The following is an 18804-nucleotide window of genomic DNA, read 5'->3' on the forward strand; positions in this document are numbered from 1 at the left end:
GTCTGGGCATTCCTCGCTGCACTGTACAGCATACACCACGTTGATAAGTCTGTGTTTTGGAGTTTTGTCTTTCGGGTGAACCAGTTTCTGTCTGAGTGTGTTGCTGGGTCTGAAGTACACTGGGATGTCGTGCTTGGAGAAAACTCTCCTGAGTTTCTCTGATACACCGGCTACATAGGGGATGACAACGTTGTTGCGTCTGTCTTTCTTATCCTCCCTCGCTGGTGTCTGATCTTCTTTTCTGTGCCTCTTTACTGACTTTATGAACGCCCAGTTAGGATAACCGCATGTTTTGAGTGCTTCCTTTACATGTGTGTGTTCCTTCTTTTTTCCCTCAGGCTTAGAGGGAACATGTTCTGCCCGGTGGTGTAGGGTCCTGATTACTCCAAGTTTGTGTTCCAGAGGGTGATGGGAGTCAAAGAGGAGGTACTGGTCCGTGTGTGTGGGCTTCCGGTAAACTTCGATGTTGAGGTTGCCATTCTCTTCAATGTGCACGGCGCAGTCCAGGAAAGGCAAACAGTTATCTTTTGTGTCTTCCCTGGTGAACTTGATGTTTTTATCCACAGCGTTAATGTGCGCAGTGAAGGATTCCACTTCTTGTGTCTTGATTTTGACCCAGGTGTCATCTACATATCTGTACCAGTGGCTGGGTACTCTCCCTTTAAAAGAGCCAAGAGCCTTTCTTTCCACTTCCTCCATGTAAAGGTTGGCTACAATAGGTGACATGGGGGAGCCCATGGCACAGCCATGTTTTTGTCTGTAGAAGCCTTCGTTGTATTTGAAGTATGTTGTGGTAAGGCAGAGGTCTAACAGTGTGCAGATCTGATCAGGTGTGAAGTTGGTCCTGTCTTCCAAGGAGCTGTCTTCTTGTAGACGTTTTCTGACAGTCTCCACTGCCTCCGTGGTGGGTATGCAAGTGAAGAGAGAGACTACATCAAAGGACACCATGGTTTCATCTGGATCCAGGGTAAGTTTCTGGACCTTGTCGGTGAAGTCGGTGGAGTTCTTTATGTGGTGTGGGGTGTTCCCCACGAGAGGTGCAAGGATAGTAGCAAGGTGTTTCGCAATGTTATAAGTGGCTGAGTTTGTGCTACTGACTATGGGTCTGAGTGGGACCCCTTCCTTGTGGATTTTAGGAAGTCCATAAATGCAGGGTATGGCATCCCCTGGGTAAAGGCGGTGATATGTAATGCGGTCAATGATTTTGTCCTTTTCAAGGTCTTGAAGGCAAGCTATAACTTTCTTTTTGTAGCTGCTTGTGGGGTCTCGCTTTAAAGCTTCGTAGGTGTTGTTGTCACTGAGGAGCGTAGTGATCTTTGTGTGGTAATCTGTTGTGTTTAGGACCACGGTGCACCTTCCCTTATCCGCTGGTAATATAGTGATGTTTTGGTCTTTGCTCAGGGAAGCGACGGCCTTCTTTTCTTGTAATGTGAGGTTAGACGGAGGGACTTTCGCACTGGAGAGGGTGGCTGAGACTTTCATCCTGATTTGCTCTGCTTCTGTCTGTGATAATTTATTAATCCGTATGGCGGTTTCTGTGGCTGTGATGAGGTCCACTATGGGCAACTGTTGCGGAGAAATGGCGAAATTGAGTCCTTTGGCTAAAACCCTCTTTTCAGGTTCAGTGAGATTCCGGTCTGAAAAGTTCTTTACCCATTTCTCCCGACTGTCTTCAGGTGTGTTTTCTTCTCTGAGTTGTGTGGGTTCAGACTGAGGACTGTGGGTTTTTGAAAGCAAGGTATGAAATTTCCTGCGTTGTCTTTCTTTTCCTTGAGAGTGTTGGGCCCGCTGAGCCTTGTCCACAAACTTGTAAACCTCTTCCAGGATTGGAGAGGGTAGAAGGGTTTCCAGTTCCTGCAGCAGAAGACCACACTGAGTGCCACTCCTGTCAGCTGAGAACAAAAAACTGAGGCTACAATTCAGGCTCACCAAAATTAGACAACAAAAGATTCGAATAACCTTATTTGTCATGAAGTTTATTGATTTCTGTATTTAGCAGGTGGACAGTAGGGTTAGAATTTGGCTAAAACAACATGAAAGCCTGCCCGAGTACTGCTGCTGATCATGTTGATCCCTTTGTGACCGCAATGCACAATCTTCTGATAGTTGGTTCAAGCAGCATAGCATGCCATATCAAAAATCTCAAATCATCTCAAGCTGGTTTCTTGAACGTGACAGTGAGTTCGCTGTCACGATCGTCCACAAAACATGAATTCCCTACTGATTTTCTATGTAGAAAATAGAAATAAAAATAAAAGACTTGGGTCAAGTAGAGGTCAAAAATGTAAACAAAAGGCCAACATGTTGTCAAACTTTAATGGTTAATGTGCCATCAGAGACAGCACAATCAATAAAGTGGGGCAAGGAAAGAAAAAAATGTACAGTTTGGTGACAAAAAATATATCCGTTTAAAATGTTTTAAGCTTTTTTGCTATCAGCTCAAATGCAACTTGACACTGATTTTTAGTTGATGTATTTTAAATGTGTATTAACACAAATTTTGATGACTGTCATGTACAGACGACCTGGATTACTTAGTCGGAAGGCATCCGAGTTTACACTTGCTTGAAGTGCGATCAGTATACTCTGTGTGTGCTGACAGCGAAGGTGGTTTATTGAAAGCTTAATACATCCAGCCGGTTGCCTGATTTATTTATTTTTGAAGTTATGATGAATAAAACTGTGAGAGTGGGAAACTCTGTCATGTAGTAACTCTGTTTGAAATGTGAAAAAGTAGACTTTTTTGTGTTTTTGTTTTTTTTCTTCATTGTGCTCATTACTTAAGAAAACCATCCTGCAGTGTTAAAATGAAGGTCATCTTGTTTATCTTCACCAGTGTTTTCTGTTTTCCAAACTGGAAGAAAGAGATTTGACTCCTCAGTAGAAGAGTACAGCCACAGAGATGTTGCTCTAGTTGAAAAGCTTTTGGATTTGCTTAGAGCACTTAAATAGAAGCTGTTTGGAGTCCAGAAGCCACAGCTAAAATACAAGAGGTGTTCCATTTAGCTGCGTCAATTAGACTTATGGTGTTACTGCCATGTTCCTGTACATGAACACAAAGAAACATTCAATATTCATTTGGAGGCTAAACTGCATCACCTGGAAGGCTGATAATCTTCTTCAAGCCCTCGAAGCCCTCGAAGCCCACTCATCGCTTAATGTAGGATGTTCACGGTTTATTTTATCCGAAAAAAAAATGGATGTCAATTTCCAAAATTGCACCTCTATGCCAAACAGAATATCAAACCACAAATGTATCCACTGTTGGCCTCTTGGTGTGCACCAGCAGTTCTGGCCATCCACTGGTCTTCTGCACAAACCCTTTATGACCCATCATAGATGGGCACATTTTATCATAGATCTAAAGATTATAGTGATAGTGCTAGTTGGCACAGAAAGTGCACTACTTTTCAGCTGCTTGCGAACATTGTTTACAGTAAGCATAATTTTTCAGGCTTTTGTCAGGGGATATAAAACATGTTTTATAAGGACTTTAATGTCAACAGTATAGTTTATTAATAATATTTAAAATAGTTCCCTGATAAAAACTATAAATTTTAACTGCATTTTATTTGCAGTTGTCCTGTTACCTTTATTTTACAGTAGCTTCATACCTTTGACACTGTGTAAAGAATTCTTTCTTTCCATCTCTGCAGATGTGATTCACACAGTGGGGCCGATTGCACAAGGCGGGGTTGGAGAGGAGGAGAAGAACGCGCTAAGATCGTGCTACAGAAACAGTCTGGAGACGGCGACCAAAAATGGTGCTCGTTCTGTGGTGAGAATGAATTTGAGACAGCAATTTCAACTGATGCTGAAAACGGGGTAACGCAGGAGGATTGAGAGGTCAGGTTAAAAGTAAAAAATGGTAAAGAAAAAGAAGTACTGAAGACTGTGACACACGAATAAAAAAGAAATCAAAAGAGGCGAATACAAAGGAAGCATGGGTAGGAAGAAAAAAGGACAGGTGAAGCAGTCATGACTGTATGACAGCGTGCTATAGTTAAAAAAGAAACCCAAGTTAAACCCAAGCCAGAAAAAATGATCACATTGGATGTTTTCAAAGAATACAGTGTTCAAACTGAGATGCATGGAGGAAGGGGAAAAGAGGTAGGAGTGTGAGTTGTAAGAAGGTAGCATGAAACACACCAGGCAGGTGGTTTCACAGAGAACGAAGTGTTAAAGCCAAAGAAAAAGCACCAAAGCAACATGAAAACAAAGTCAGAGGTGCAGTCGAAGAAAACAGCAGCATGGAAGCAGTGTGAAGATTAATGCAGAACATTAGTAGCTTCGCTAGTAAAGAGCAGGATTTGAAACAGACTTAAATGCATCAGTTGCAGGATTTTTTTTAACCCAAGTTTTCATCACAACCGCAATTTTCACAAAATTTCAAATTATTTGTTTATTGTAGGTGTCAGAGAACCTGTGAGGCATAGTTGCCTTCCCCCTGAGTCTTAAGCTGTGCAGTCAGGTTAAATGAACAGATCTGGAGACCCGGGGAGCATCCAGACATCTGCTTGTACTGACATATTTGACAACAGGTTGGAAATCTGCCAGACTTGAAGTTTACTGGCTGCTTGACTCAAAGGAGAACCAGTGGTGTTGCACAGACTTGGCAAACACGGACCTCACTGACTAACAGTTATAATCCTTTGGATTTTTAATATGTATTTATTTCTGATAATAGCTGCATTTACCTTCTGCTGTGGTCGCTTCTTCTCATTGTTTTTTCATTGCTGGTGAGTCTGCCAGCAATGTAAGCAAAATCACCTACAGTGCAGGAAATAATGCATGACTTAAATGTAACTGTTGGCTCTGCTGCAACTTTATGCTAAAGTATAAGTCAACATTGTTCCAGTCTGTCTTAAAAACATCCGCCTGCTTATGCTTGTCTGCTTGTCCAATTTAAGAAAAAAAAAGGTTTTTGGTCTTGGCAGTTGTCCTGCGGTCCATAGCGGCTGCAAAGACATGCCTCTTTTAATCAGATGCAATCTAAGTACTGCAGAAACAAAATCCCCAGTTGTCTTTGTGCTGTGAAAAAATGCTTTCCAAGCTAATCTGAAGCGATTAATTGGGCGACTTAGAGAAACCAAATCCAAGGTTAAATACTTTCAGTACCAAATTACCTCTTTTACCTTGCCGAGATGCAAAAGAGGGAATGTGGTGCAAAATAGACTTTAAACAATTCCCTCGCTTACATTCGCTTTGTCGGGAACCTGAAATAATGAATCTGCTGCAGATTTTTTTGCAGCTACTGTTAATAATAAGAACAAATAAACAGTGCCTTCGATGCTCGGACGGGTGAGGACTTTAATATATACCCAGAGTAGAGAGAGTTGACAGGTGAGAGAGATGAAATAAAATGATGATTCAAACTGGAAATGTCATGGTTCATAGCCCACGTGTTAACTCACAAGAGGATGGTTTTTAAGACAACACAGTTAAAGGCATTCAGCTGCCAGAACACAGCAACACTTACTGTGTAAAAAGCAGTGTGAGCTCTTAGAAGAGGGTGACTTTTTTTATAGTGAGCACTCATCCAGCATGTTGTCATCGCAAACAACTCTGTTTACCTGTTAACTTTTACCTGTTTGTCCTGTTGTTTGGGAAGGATCTCCCACTCAATCACAGCATCGGTGATTGGTGGGGAAAAAGCCCATTTAGTGTTTTATTAAACTAATGTGACACAATTACAAGCCCGCAATCTGTCTAGCACTGCAGCAAGTCTTCCATTCAAAGCTTCATTTTCACCAGCATCATTAAAAAGTAGCTGTCGCCAAAATGCACCAATTCCACAAAATCGTGGACAGAAGAAGTGTTTTAACTTCTTTTCCTAAAGTATAATAGCTTACAGTATAAAGTGATTGTTTCCTCGGTGGCTGTCTCTATACCCACCATCATAATTACTGTAATGATGCCTGATTAGTGTTGCTAGCACGGCCGAAGCTGACGGAAGAATTCTTCCCTGCTCGGCCTCGTCAGCTAAGGATGATCAACAGTTTGGTCTTTAAATAGATGTGAAAGTCAGAGGCTGAAGAAAGGCTGCCATAAAAAACAATCAAGAGAAAGACTCCATCGGGATCCAGCAGAGAGTGTGATTTCTGTGCAGTGCTACGTGTGTGTACGTGTATGGCTGCCTTTGTGAGGACCAGTTTGTTGTAGACCTTGAAAGTGAGGAGATTTGGGGAAAGCTGCTTTTTGATACACCGCAAAGGTTTAGACTTGGATTTAAGCTTCAGGTTTAGCGTCAGGTTTGAGTTATGTTAAGGGTTGCTTCTAGGCCTTTGGTTTATGCTAGTTAAAGTTTAGTAGAGGGGATAGGCCATGCATTATGTCACCGAGTGTCCTCAGAAGGATAGACATACAGAGAGTGTGTGTGACGACGATGAGCTCTTCAGAAAGTTATCAGATCATTTAAAATTTTCCCCATTTTGATGTGTTTCATGCTCTTCTTTAGTTCATGTTCTCTCATCAGTCTGCACACAGTACCCCACAATGTCAAAGCAAAAAGGAGGTTGTAGAGTGTTTTTAATTAAAAGACTGAGGTATCTTTTTTTTCCATTTTGTTTGGAGCCTTTGTCATGATACATGCAATTAAGCATCCCACGTCCTTGAAATGCCTACAGCGTAATCTGTCTTTTTGAAGTCATTGGACAAAATCAGGAAATATACACACATACCAGTTAAAATAAAGTTTCCACAGATCTGCGAGATGGGTTTTTGTTTTTTTGTCTTTTAAATTTTCACTTTTCGATGTAGTTTTTGTGCTAAAACACTGTCAGGGTGCATTTGGTTGAATTTGGTTGAAAATGAAAGAAATCTGGAACCACCGACACTCATCCTGCCAAAATCAGGAATAGGGGAAGAAGGCATTGCTTGGACAGGTAACCAATAATTCAAAGGTCATGATAATTAGGATCCAGAGTTACTTTGTGGAGATTAGATGTCTCTAAAAGAAGGGCAGCCTTTGGTGATGTGTTCTAGCAGTCAGGCTTTTATGGTGGACAGACTGCTTTGTCAGATACCTGACTCTTATACTTCTTGTCTGATGAAATGAAGATTGAACTCTTAGGCCACAATTCCCCACGCTTTGTGTGCAGGAAACCGGACACTGAGCATCGCCTAATTAATACCATTCCTACAGTCAAACACAGTAATGGCAGCAGAAGATGGATGCAAAAAACACAGAGCAATACTGAGTGAAAACCTTTTCCATAATAAGATTTTGGACTCAGGCAGAAGTTTACATCTTAGCAAGAATATAAAGCACATTACCAAGTAAGCTCAGCTCTGGTGTGGGAAAGTCAACCAAAAGTCTGGACCTGAAGGAGCATCCCAGGAGACACTTGAAAACGCCTGTGCACCGCTGCTTCCCGTTAAGCTTCGCTGAGCATGAGAGATTCTGTCAAAATGAAAAGGAGCTTTGGAAAAGAAAAGCATGCCAAACTTGTGGGATTATTCCCAAGAACTCATGATGCATTGCTGCAAAAGGTGATTTAGCAAAGAACCGAATCTACTGTCTGAACACGTATGTAAAAGGAGCGCTTGATTTCTAAATGATTTTGCTTCATCATTATCATGTGTTGTGTTTAAATTGGAAAGTGGATTCATGAATGCATTAGAACATAACAGAGTGACACAAGGAGCTGAAAAATGTTTTAAATGTGATCCGTGGCACATTGTAACTTGGTTTTTCCTCTTCACTCTGCAGGCTTTCCCTTGCATCTCCACTGGAATCTACGGTTAGTCCCTGTGTGTGTGTGTGTCTCCTCTGTTCTTACACTTTGTGTTTGTGTGTCAGTTTCTATCATTTATTTCACGTTTATTGATCAGCAACAACACTTCCTCTCTGCTTTCTTCATCCACTGTACACACTGTGTGCTCTCCATCACACGCTTGTCAGCCTGCCTGTTTGGCCAGAGTGCCGAGCCTCCGGGTGCCGCTTGTCAAATGATCTCCCCCGACCCAGAGGTGGTTCTCAGATTAACGCCTTGGATTAAGAGCGGCAGATTAAGATAGATTAGGCCGGAGATTGTGTTATATTGACTGTAATCCTCTTCACGCTGGCAGGAGAGAGTTAAGGATAGTGCTTAAACACACCCCAGGGTGGCTTTGCTGTGAGGGCTAGTTGTTGACACCTCTCTGTCATTGCTGGAAAGAGGAAAAGGCTAAATTCCCAGTTGACTCCAGGTTGTCTTCCTCCCTGTTCTGCTTGTTTGTCATTGTCCCGCTGTTTCTTTCCTCTTGAGTGTTTTGTAGGTCAGGGTGTTGAAGGAGTAACACAAATTATGTAACTTTAGGAGGTATAAGCAGCTTGTATCTCTACAGACAGACAGATGGCTGCAATTGAAAACAAATCTGCCATCTTCAAGCCATAGTTCCACACAGAAAACATACCAACGTATGAGTTTCATTTTTAAAGAATGGTGTCCTATTTTAGAGCTGTAACTTAATTCCTATTAAAGCATTAACTGCTCCTCATCTGTGTTTTATACACTTTGTAATCTAATGAAATTGGGAAAAACAAATGTGCCTGGCAGGCAGTCACACTAGTAATTTTGGGGAGGTTTTTTTGAGTAGTAACACAGATGATGTACACCTCTTCCCAGACTTTGTACCACTATTATAGCTGCACTTTAAGGCCCTGCAAACCTCGCTGGTGTTTCAGTCAATAAGGCTGAGCAGACCTCATTACAGTATAGGTGAGAAGACCTCTGCTGGGAAATAAGCGAAATAGTTTACTTGCTTTACTAATAAGGACGGTAAATACATTTTTGGAGGAAGTATAATTGCATCCTTGATTATGTTCATTAGCAACATTTTTCTCCTCAGGTTGCCTCTTGCGTCAGATATGTGGTAAAGTACAGATTACTAAAACTCTCGAGTTAAGGTTGGAGGAAAGATTTTGGTTTTGATTAAATATTAAAAAGGGAAACGTGTTCCACGCTGTGCTTCACATCCAGTGCTGTGCAAGTTAAGCTCTGAGATTAAATCGGTGCTCGCGCTCAGAGTTTTTGCACTAAATTTGTGGTACTGAAATAAACCACTTAATGTTCATTTTCCTGCATTTTAATTTTATAAATGAGCTGCTTTTTCAGTAGAGCCCCCAATCTTTGAAACTCCCTAAACTGAATAAATCACTGAACTCTCCTACTGCTAAACCAGACAGATTACTTTTACATGCAAAGACAAACAAAAGTACCAATCAAAAGCTCAGACACACCTGAGAGTAGATATGTTTCTAATTATTTGTGCGTCACAGTATCAGAATATTTTATGTTTAATAAGATAACGTGATGCACAAATGCACAAAATGACACTCTTTTGATTATTGTACAGAGTGAGCATGAAGCCAGTTTGATAAATAATTGAAATAATTTAAGTGAATTATTTAGTAAAATGTAAATTTCTTAAAATTTGTTGAAAACAAGTAAAATTTATGAGAATATCAGTGATGTTTGTTTGGATCAATCGTTTAGTGGCTTTACAGGCGCGTCTGTGGCTTAGTTTTCTTATCACTGGCTATTGATGATTCATCACAATTGTTTATTTACTAGCAGAATAATCCAGGACCACAATACACATATGTGGTCCAATTACCTGGTTCAGCATTAGAAAGAAAGCTCAACGTACTGTGTTGTAGGTCACTGACGAATTCAGCAGATGTTGTTTTGTTTTTAAAAAATGTAGAAATCAATTAAAAATAAAGAAATACTCTTCAATGACTGAGTGTGCCTAAGCTTTTCACTGGTACTGCATGTAAATGTAAACCAATCAGTAGAAATCAGGACAGATGTAATTCAGCTCTACAGGACTTTTTATGGGCTGTTTCCACAGGGTCTTAAACTTTTCATGACTGATCCATTGTGGTTATTACCAAAACCTGCCCTGATCCTTTAAGTCAATTTGACATTTCAAGTTTGGTGCTTATTATGTTGACAGTGTGGCTTATTTTTCAGACCCATGTGGGCACAAATTACATTAATTTGACACCCAGCAGCCACCTTGTGAATCCTGGGTTGCATCCTGTTTTGTCTGCATATCAGTCTGAACTCTTTGTGCCATAGATCCAACAAGGTGCTGGAAACATTCCTCAGATGTTTTGGTCCATACTGACATGATCGTATCACACAGTTAGTGCAGATTTGTCAGGTACACGTCCATGATGTCAGTCCTCTGTTCAGCTACATCCCAAAGGTGCTCTATTGGATTGAGATTGAAGAGCCCATGCAAATTGTAGTGTGAGTTTGCTTTTCTTTGCTTGCAGGAGTTGTGGCATTTCCACCACAGAACTGCTGCTCACTTGATCTTTTATCTTTTAGACCATCCTTTGAAAACTTTAGCGATGGTGGTGTGGGGAAATCTCAGTAGATCAGCAGTTTCTAATTCTAATGCTTGGTATTGAACTTCAGCAGAGTGTCTTCACCTATAAGGCTAAATGCATTGAGTTGCTGCATTTACATTGGCTGATTAGATATGTGCTGAACAGATGTACCTAATAAAGTGGCTTAGTTGGCGGAGGTTTTTTTTCCTGTGCGAATTTGCACAGATTTGCTCAAAGTCATCCTCTAATATTTAACAGCACTGCTGTAAGCTGCACATTTTCTCTGCCTCCTCCAGCACTAGCACTAGCCTTGCTGACAACCTGTGGTGCTGTTTACATCATATGCAATGAATGCACTCAGTGGAAACTATTCAAAACAATCAGTGTGCTCAGTGAACAGCTCTGCTCACGCCATTGTATTTTTCAGTCTTTATTTCAGTATTTTATTTGTGGATGTAATATATACATTTAAAATTAAAATTATAAGGGTTGAAATATTGAATTAAAGAGTGACGCAGATCTTAATCGGTCCAAACAAACAGAAAAAGGAGTGAAAACACCTGTGCAGATGAAGTGAGGCCACTTGAATTAGATGCACACATCAATCAGTAAAATGTTTTATATAACAAGCCATAGTGGGCACATATTAACATATTATATTACATTTTCTTCAGTGCATTTGTTTCAGTGCTCTAACAAATTGTACAGTGCTAATTTGTACCCTCGTGTGTTCCCCTGTGCTAACACGCTGAACCATCTCCTAATGTATAATCACATAGTGTTTGTTTGGGTTGAGCAGTTTGGCCAGATGATGAGTTTTCATTGCTTTTGTGCTGCTTTACCAGCGCTGGGTGTAATTTTCCAGCAGTGAAAGGTCTCAGCTGCTCAATGAATATAGAAGAAGAAGAGCAGTCTTTCTCCATCTGTCTCCTCGTAACCAACAAGTGTGTTGTGTCTGCGTCTCGCTGGAATAACTGAGTCGGGATCAGACGATGTGAGAGGAGTCAGAACGGGGAGTGTTAGAATAGTGGAAAGAAGAACAGAAAGCACCGAAGACAACAGCACAACGCAAGCACACAGATCTCTCTCTGCACCTGTTCTCGAAAACGGTGTGTGTATTTTTGATGTCACTTACGCGTGTGTGTTTGTGTTTCTGTAGGATATCCATCTGAGCAGGCTGTGCACGAGGCGTTAAAAACTGTGAGGGACTACCTCGATGCACATCATGACAAGGTGGGTATGTGTTTGTGTTTGCGCCTGCATGATTGGCAATTTTTCCCCTACCCTTTCCTCCAGGTATTATTTCTCTCACAGCTGTTGTTTTTGTTTTCGGGTGATACGAGGAAAAGGGTGCATTGAGAAAACACACACACACAATAAGACACACAAAAAATATTTTTGAACACACACCCAAGTTCTGCCTCTCTCATGCTCATGGCCAAGTCTGCGTTTTAATTGGCTCCTTGCGGGACCAAACCCGACTAACACAAACACACAGGCACGCACACACTTTCTCTCTCAGGAGAAACGCCAAGCGGAGAAAAGACAAAATGATGGAATAGATGACTGGAGGGGAGGGACGGAGGAAGAGATTGGAAAAAAACGGAAACTTTCCAATCAGTCATTGACAAGCCCTAAACTCTCCTCCCTTTTTCCCCTCCTTTACTTCTCTGGTCTCCTCCCACTTCTCTTTTTCCATCTTTGAGCCTCGCTGCTACCACCGTCCTGCACGGCCTCCCAGAGAGGGTGCTGATGATGTTATTGTTAGCGCTGACATCTCCAGAGTCTCTGTAGCAATACCGGTCGACTGATGCCATCAGCCGCTCTGTGCATAGCAAATGAACTCGAATCATTGCATTTCTCACCAGAGTGGACAACAGACAGCAAGCCTCGAATGTCAGTAAATAAGACCAGAAGGCCAAATCAACAAAAAACTTATTTATATTCTGCCCACAACTACTTCCACTCTGCTTTTAAGGGAAAAAAAATATTGAAGGCGACCACATAAATATAAAGAGAGAATGTTTACTAGAGGAAATTGGGTTTATTCATTAATTGAACAGTTTTATGGGGTTTTGTCGAGCTTGTTCTGGCTCTGAGCGCTTTAATGTTGAAATGAAATTGAAAACTGCAAACATAGTAAGGTGCAAAATAGACTCAAGACACGGGTCAGTATGCCTGCATTCTGCATCAAATGTAATAAAAATCTAATCATTTATGTGCAGAAAACATACCAGTTTTAAAATGTAATTGCTGTTGTTGTTGTTTTGTTTTGTTTTTTTTGGGGGGGGTGGGCGTCTCGAATTAGACTCAGAGTCGACTAGAGAGTCTCATCAAATCCTTTTAGCAGCTCTTCTGGCTTTTTATTCGTAATCATGAGCTTCTTCAGCAGATTGAGCTTTTTAGTTGCATTGAGCTGCAAAGCCCCACCCTACTTAGCTACTCTTACAAATTAATTACACTTCTGCATTATGTCTATGAGGTAACTTGCGTCATAGCTGGAACCCCATTTTAACCCTACGCCGCAATCTTCTGCATAACCTGACGTGCACCTCCCTAGAAATGTAACCACGCGTTGGGTTGGGATCAAAGGAGCTTCCGGTTACTGCACAAGTTAGGATGTCATTTTCCACAGAAGTCTAAATTAAATGTTAGCAGCGGTGTGTGTGATACTGCAAAACCAAGTAAATACAGAACCAGTATCACTGATATTTTTAAACTATAAAGGCGGCTTATGTACAGGAGAGCAGTACAAGATGATTTATAAATTTAATGTACCAAACTTGGAGAGAAACATATTAAAGTATCAGTCCTATCACATCATTAGTGATCCAATGTCGATGTTGACATCAATACGATCGATCTGCTCTCCCCTAACTCTTGGGGTGTCGTCACACCTGTGCTGGTTTTTAATCTGTTCAAATCAACAACGTTCTGGTTAAAGTTGGTCTCAGTCTCATTATAAATGACTTCAAAGTGATTCCTTTATACTGAGGACATGGTCCAACCCAACTACCGAGTGTACACTGCAAGCTTCGACACCTTCCTCTGGCTGGGTTTCAGGGAATAAGCAGTTCCACAGATGTACTGTAGCAACTAGCCTCCTACATACAGTTGTATGCCCAGGTAAATATGAATGTTAGGAGAAAATTCTTCACGTTATCTACTACTCCAGGACCCAGCACCTTCTCTCTGTGTTTATTTTTGCTGCTCTCACTGCAGACGCATCTGGCCAGTAAGCAGACTGAGCATTCTCACGCGGTTTGTAGTGACACGTTTTGGTCTTCTATGTGAAAAGAAACCTAACCACAAGAAAAATCTAGAAGTTTACAAACTCATCAACTGATCGGTATAGCTTTACATTCTCTTAAGTGTGCAATACTTTCATGGACTGTATATCAAAGAGGCCACTCATTGGTTTCTGGTCACCTCTGTACTATTTTGTTGGACAACTTATCTTCTGACACTCTCTGAGTTGGTGAGCAAACTCCATCCAAAAACTTTACAGACAGACATACCTGCTAATTGGTGCTAAATAACAGACTAATAAAAGGAAACAGTAGAACTCACTAAAAGTAAAGCACAAATGTTTTGAACAGACTGCACCATGCTGGTCAAAAAGGGGAGCCTTGATGTAGAAACTCCCTCTTGATAACCACAGTTAGCCAATTTTTAAAATATTTTTTAAAGCAGATCAAACACAGCTTGATGTGAATAAACAATCATTATTTTCAGGATGAGGTTTAGCTAATGATCAGTGTGACTTTCAATCGCATCTGTTAAGCGAGCATCAGTATGAAATCCTAAAACTCTAAATTAATAATTTGACTAGTTCCACAATTGCATTATTTCTGGACAAGTTGTGCTATGACTGAAGTCTTCAGAAAATCTACCAAATAGACATTGTGGTGAGAATATTGTTTCAATTTCTGTCAAGCCTGAAGTAAAGCTGGAAAACACAATATTACATGTGTTTTAAGATGCATTATTTGTTAAAGGATATGCATTTTCACAAGAGCACAAAGACTAATGTAATTTCCACAACAGTCGACAGGTTTTGTGTTTGAGAGGGGAATATTTACAGGTTGTGTAACGTGTTTCCATTAACAACGGGCTGTTCTCAGAGAGACATTTACATTGACTTGCTGTTATTGTTAGCATTAGCATCTCTAGGCTCTCTGCTGCAGTAGTGTGAGAATTAGTTCCCACTTCTACAGTTTTCAAGTGGAGCTACCTTCGTGTGGAGGTTAGAAATTTCAAACCTTAGCCTAGGGGATCTAGTTACTTACCACACATTTCCATATCTTCCCTTTTAGCTTCCATGCAAATCCTGGTGAGTGATGGTAATTGTACAGCAAGCCGGGGCTGAAAAACATGGGCTGCAGGCTAGCAGGCTGCTGAAATGTCTCTTTGAAAGCACTGAGACTTAAACTCCCACACCAGGCAGAAAGAGATGGAAACAGCCTGGCTATAAATTGCACTGCCTCACCCAAAACAGAGAAATCAAAACCTTTGTAGAGACATTAGGGTGGTAATAATGTTTGTCAGAGTCAGAGCAGAGTAGAGGTTATATCCCTGGAAGCATCGTTTTACTGTAGCTACAGTAACTTTAATCATTACAGGCTACATCCACAGTGTGTACTGTACTCTATGTCCAGATATACAGAGCATAATATAAATATTATAGACTGCAGAGCTGGGGTCTAAACAACATAGGAGCTCGGAGCATAAAGATTCTTTGTCATAAACTAGCTGCACACTCTCGGCCAATGTCTTAATATTGTTTGAAAGATACTGTATTATGTTTATGGCTTTGTGTGCGTGCGTGCGTGCGTGTGTGTGTGTGTGTGCGTGCGTGCGTGCGTGTGTGTGTGTGTGTGTGTATGAGATGATCTCTCTAACCCCTTTATTTCCGCCTCTGTCTTTTTGTCTTTCTCTCTATCACACACATACACACTCTGTCCCTCTCTTTGCACTTTTTCAGCACTCTGTCCCCAGCACACAGAGTAATAAGCGCCTTGTCGTGGCATTATCATAATAGGGAGCTAATAGTGGAGTAATGGACTGATGCATTAGCGGCATTCTCCTGATATTGCCGCCGCACAGTGTCACACGTTTTTACATTGTTCCCTGCTGCAACTGATGGATTCAGAGTTATTGCATATGCTTGCAATAAAGGTCATTGTGTGTGTGTGTGTGTGTCAGCTGGACAGAGTCATCTTCTGCGTGTTCTTGCCGAAGGATCAGAAGCTGTATGAGGAGAACCTGCCGCTCTACTTTCCTGCTGGTGAGTTTCCCTTATATACACACACACACATACACACACAGTGATGACAGCTCAGCTCAGCTCCATTTAGCTACACGCTCAAATAGTGTGATATATCTGTTCACACATACATGAGGCTACCAGACCGTAGTACTGTATATATAGAATACTTTTTACACTAGATAAACATAAACTTTACTCCTCACTAACATGGATGCATGCGCGGTGTACTTAACCACCTTTATTCTTAAATTATATTTATATAATATTGTGGTTAATATTTACTTAACCACACATGCACACTGAGACACACTACAAGGGAGACACATTTTCTGCTTCTTAGCTATAATCAGTTTCTTTGACCGTAGCTGAGAAACTGCTGTGTTATGTATTTGTTTATTTTTTTGAATTCATTTGGCCTTGGAGGCTTACGGTACTATATTAGACACAAGCAGTCACAGTTTATTCATCCACCATGTGCAGCTACACGTATCAGCCACAACATTAAAACCAGTGACAGATGAAGTGAGGAATACATAACGCAATGTGTTGGGAAACCATGGCTCCTGACATATATACAGGATCAGGATCACACATACAAAAAATAGCCATATATTAATGCAACCAAACAGCTTTTAACATTGATTGATTTTGAGAGGTATTCCAGGCTGATGTGTAAATGGCTCTGTGAGAGAGCAAGTATAGGGAGGGAGCAGCATGTGTTCAGGGCCTGCAGAGAGAAGGACAATCCATCCATCCATGAGCTTGTATTAGTTTGTTCTTAGCATTTTAGCCCCGGAAAACCAAGATGGATGCATTGAGATTGGTATAAAATAGCTATAAATGAGTCCTGAACTCTAGAAATTAGTTAACATTTTGCATTCTCATGTCAGGTTTTTTTAGACTTAAGTCAGACAGCCCTAAAGATTTGTCAGCGACCCCCAGGAACCACAGGTCACCAGGGAAAAATGTATATTCCACGACTGGTTGATGCTTGTCAAAACACTGACATGGTGGTAATGAAATTTAAAGGAACTGCGATACAAACTGCAGGTGGGAAGTAACAAAGTACAAATACTTTGGTACTGTACTTAAGTAGAATTTTCAGGTATCTGTACTTTACTTGAGTATTTATTTTCCTGACAACTTGTCTTTGTCTAGCTGGAACAAACAACTAAACCCTTTGTTTGTATGTACACGCCATACTGAAATTCTAATTTTTAAAGAAAACATTTTTTTAATTGCAAAAACGTATAAATAAACTCAAGTAGGGTCAAAGGTTAAAGTCAAATAAAATAAGATATATATGCAAGCTTAAGGCTTAAATAATGTACCTTTGTCTTCTTGGAAGACTTTCTGATGTTAATTGGAGGCAAGTTTTTGTTCTGCTGAAAACAGACATTGTGATTGTGTAGACATTAATTAATATTAATGATGATTCAGTGTCCAGTCTAACAACCCTCAGGTCAGTGGCTCAGCGTTTAATGGCACTTGTACATTTTTATTGGTTTGTTTTATTTTTCTGTTTATAAATATTAATGCAATTTAATTAATAAAACATTTGATATTATGTCACTTTATCACACATGGCAACACCAAACCGTAACCCTGAACCTTTTTTGGGGGGGGGTATGCAAAGCTATGAAATCATAACAATCAGATTCAGTGTTGAACCATCGTGTTTCAGTAGATGCAGCTTTTACTTTTGGTTTGGACAGAGTGAGCAGTTGGCGACGGTTTGCAGACAAGTGGAGATCTTCCATGCAACCTATGGGCGATGCACACCCACCAGTAACCACAGCAATCAAAAAGAGGCATTTAGCGTAGCTCTTTGCAACCATTTCAACCTGCAGCCACCACTATCCGCTTGGGATTACACACTTTTTCCTAGCAACATGTGGTTTCCAGGTCATCAGTAACCACTGCCTAGGCCTGCATGAATGGAATCTTAGATGCATAGCATAAAGTCTGTGGTTAACACTCGCTTTGGACATTTTTATGATTTGTTCGATAGTAGTTTAAAAATTCATGAAGAACAGGTGCGTAAGAGTGTTTAAAGAGATCAATTATAACTTCTTGTACTCTGTCTTATTCACCATTATTTTATTAAATCACAATGTTTTGGTCCAACTGACCTTGATTAGATCTCATCATTTGTTCAATAACAAAAAAATAAATACCCCACTTGCAAATTTTAAGCTTTATGTGTGCTAGAGAAAGCGGGTGGTTAATAAGTGGCTAAATAAGAATAAGTTGTTGAAGACATTCAGCATCATCACATTAACCGTTTCCCCCATAAAGACAACATTTGACGACCTCTCTTGTACCCTTAATGACGAGCCTTGACACCTCATTATATATCAATAAAGGCACGGTTTGACCATTAGAATAGTTTCTGGGTTTTTCTGAGGGTAGCCGCAGAGGCGGAGACCACCCTCACTAACCTGCAAACCCAGTCAATTTCTTCTAGAAGCAGAAATATGACAGAAAGCACTCAAGTCAGAAAAAACATTTCAAAGGTTACTCCTAGTGGACTTTCAAGGGGTAAAGAGTTAAACACAGGAACTTGATTTTGGTCACGCAGTCTTGATTTATAGTCTAACATTATTGTGGTGAGCTACTTTCTTTTGCATTTAAGTTTCAAAAATCATTAAAAAAAAGGGTGTCAGTTTGTAGAGATTTGCTGAACCAAACATGGTGGCATTAAAGCTTTCCCACAGAGCCTTTTTTTCTGTTACTCATAAAAAAGAAAAGCCTATTGATAATTCCCACTGGCATTTTGTCAAGGCAACCAAGATGATGCCCGCTTTCAGTTTTTGCCTTACAAAAAAGCATAGTCAGTGCGGCACTTTATGAAAAACACACAGGTTGTACTTACGGTACTTTTCATTTCTGATCACATGAGTCACCTGAAATAAGAATGAACGTTACACACAATCTCTACGCTCATGAGCTGTCTTATTATGAAAGTTCTCACTGTTAAGTTTCCTTTTAACAGGAAGGACCTTGAGAGTAATGACAGTCTGTGTGTGTGTGTGTGTGTGTGTGTGTGTGTGTGTGTGTGTGTGTGTGTGTGTGTGTGTGTGTGTCCTACAGCTTCTCTGTTTTGTATTTGATACAAACATGTCTTTTCATTCTGTATCCTGCCTTCATTTCTTCGTCCACCACTTTAGCCTGACCTGTGGCAGCGACCTGTTGTTCAGGTAACCATCGT

The 18804-nt window shown here is 40.6% G+C and overlaps 1 protein-coding gene across 2 annotated transcripts in view; it reads left to right on the forward strand.

Annotated features, from left to right (window-relative positions):
• Positions 1–18804, forward strand: part of macrod1 (mono-ADP ribosylhydrolase 1) — a 146867-nt gene that overhangs the window by 122876 nt on the left and 5187 nt on the right. Inside the window, exons 6-10 of one of the 2 annotated variants that reach the window (XM_005467529.4) lie at positions 3657–3778; positions 7712–7742; positions 11484–11557; positions 15530–15611; positions 18764–18793. In XM_005467529.4, coding sequence (XP_005467586.1) covers positions 3657–3778; positions 7712–7742; positions 11484–11557; positions 15530–15611; positions 18764–18768 — 314 coding nt within the window. In that variant the 3' untranslated portion in view covers positions 18769–18793. The remainder of the gene's footprint in view (positions 1–3656; positions 3779–7711; positions 7743–11483; positions 11558–15529; positions 15612–18763; positions 18794–18804) is intronic. The other variant, XM_005467528.4, reaches the window with a different exon arrangement.

Source organism: Oreochromis niloticus, linkage group LG2, assembly GCF_001858045.2.
Source record: "Oreochromis niloticus isolate F11D_XX linkage group LG2, O_niloticus_UMD_NMBU, whole genome shotgun sequence".
Lineage (NCBI taxonomy): Eukaryota > Metazoa > Chordata > Actinopteri > Cichliformes > Cichlidae > Oreochromis > Oreochromis niloticus.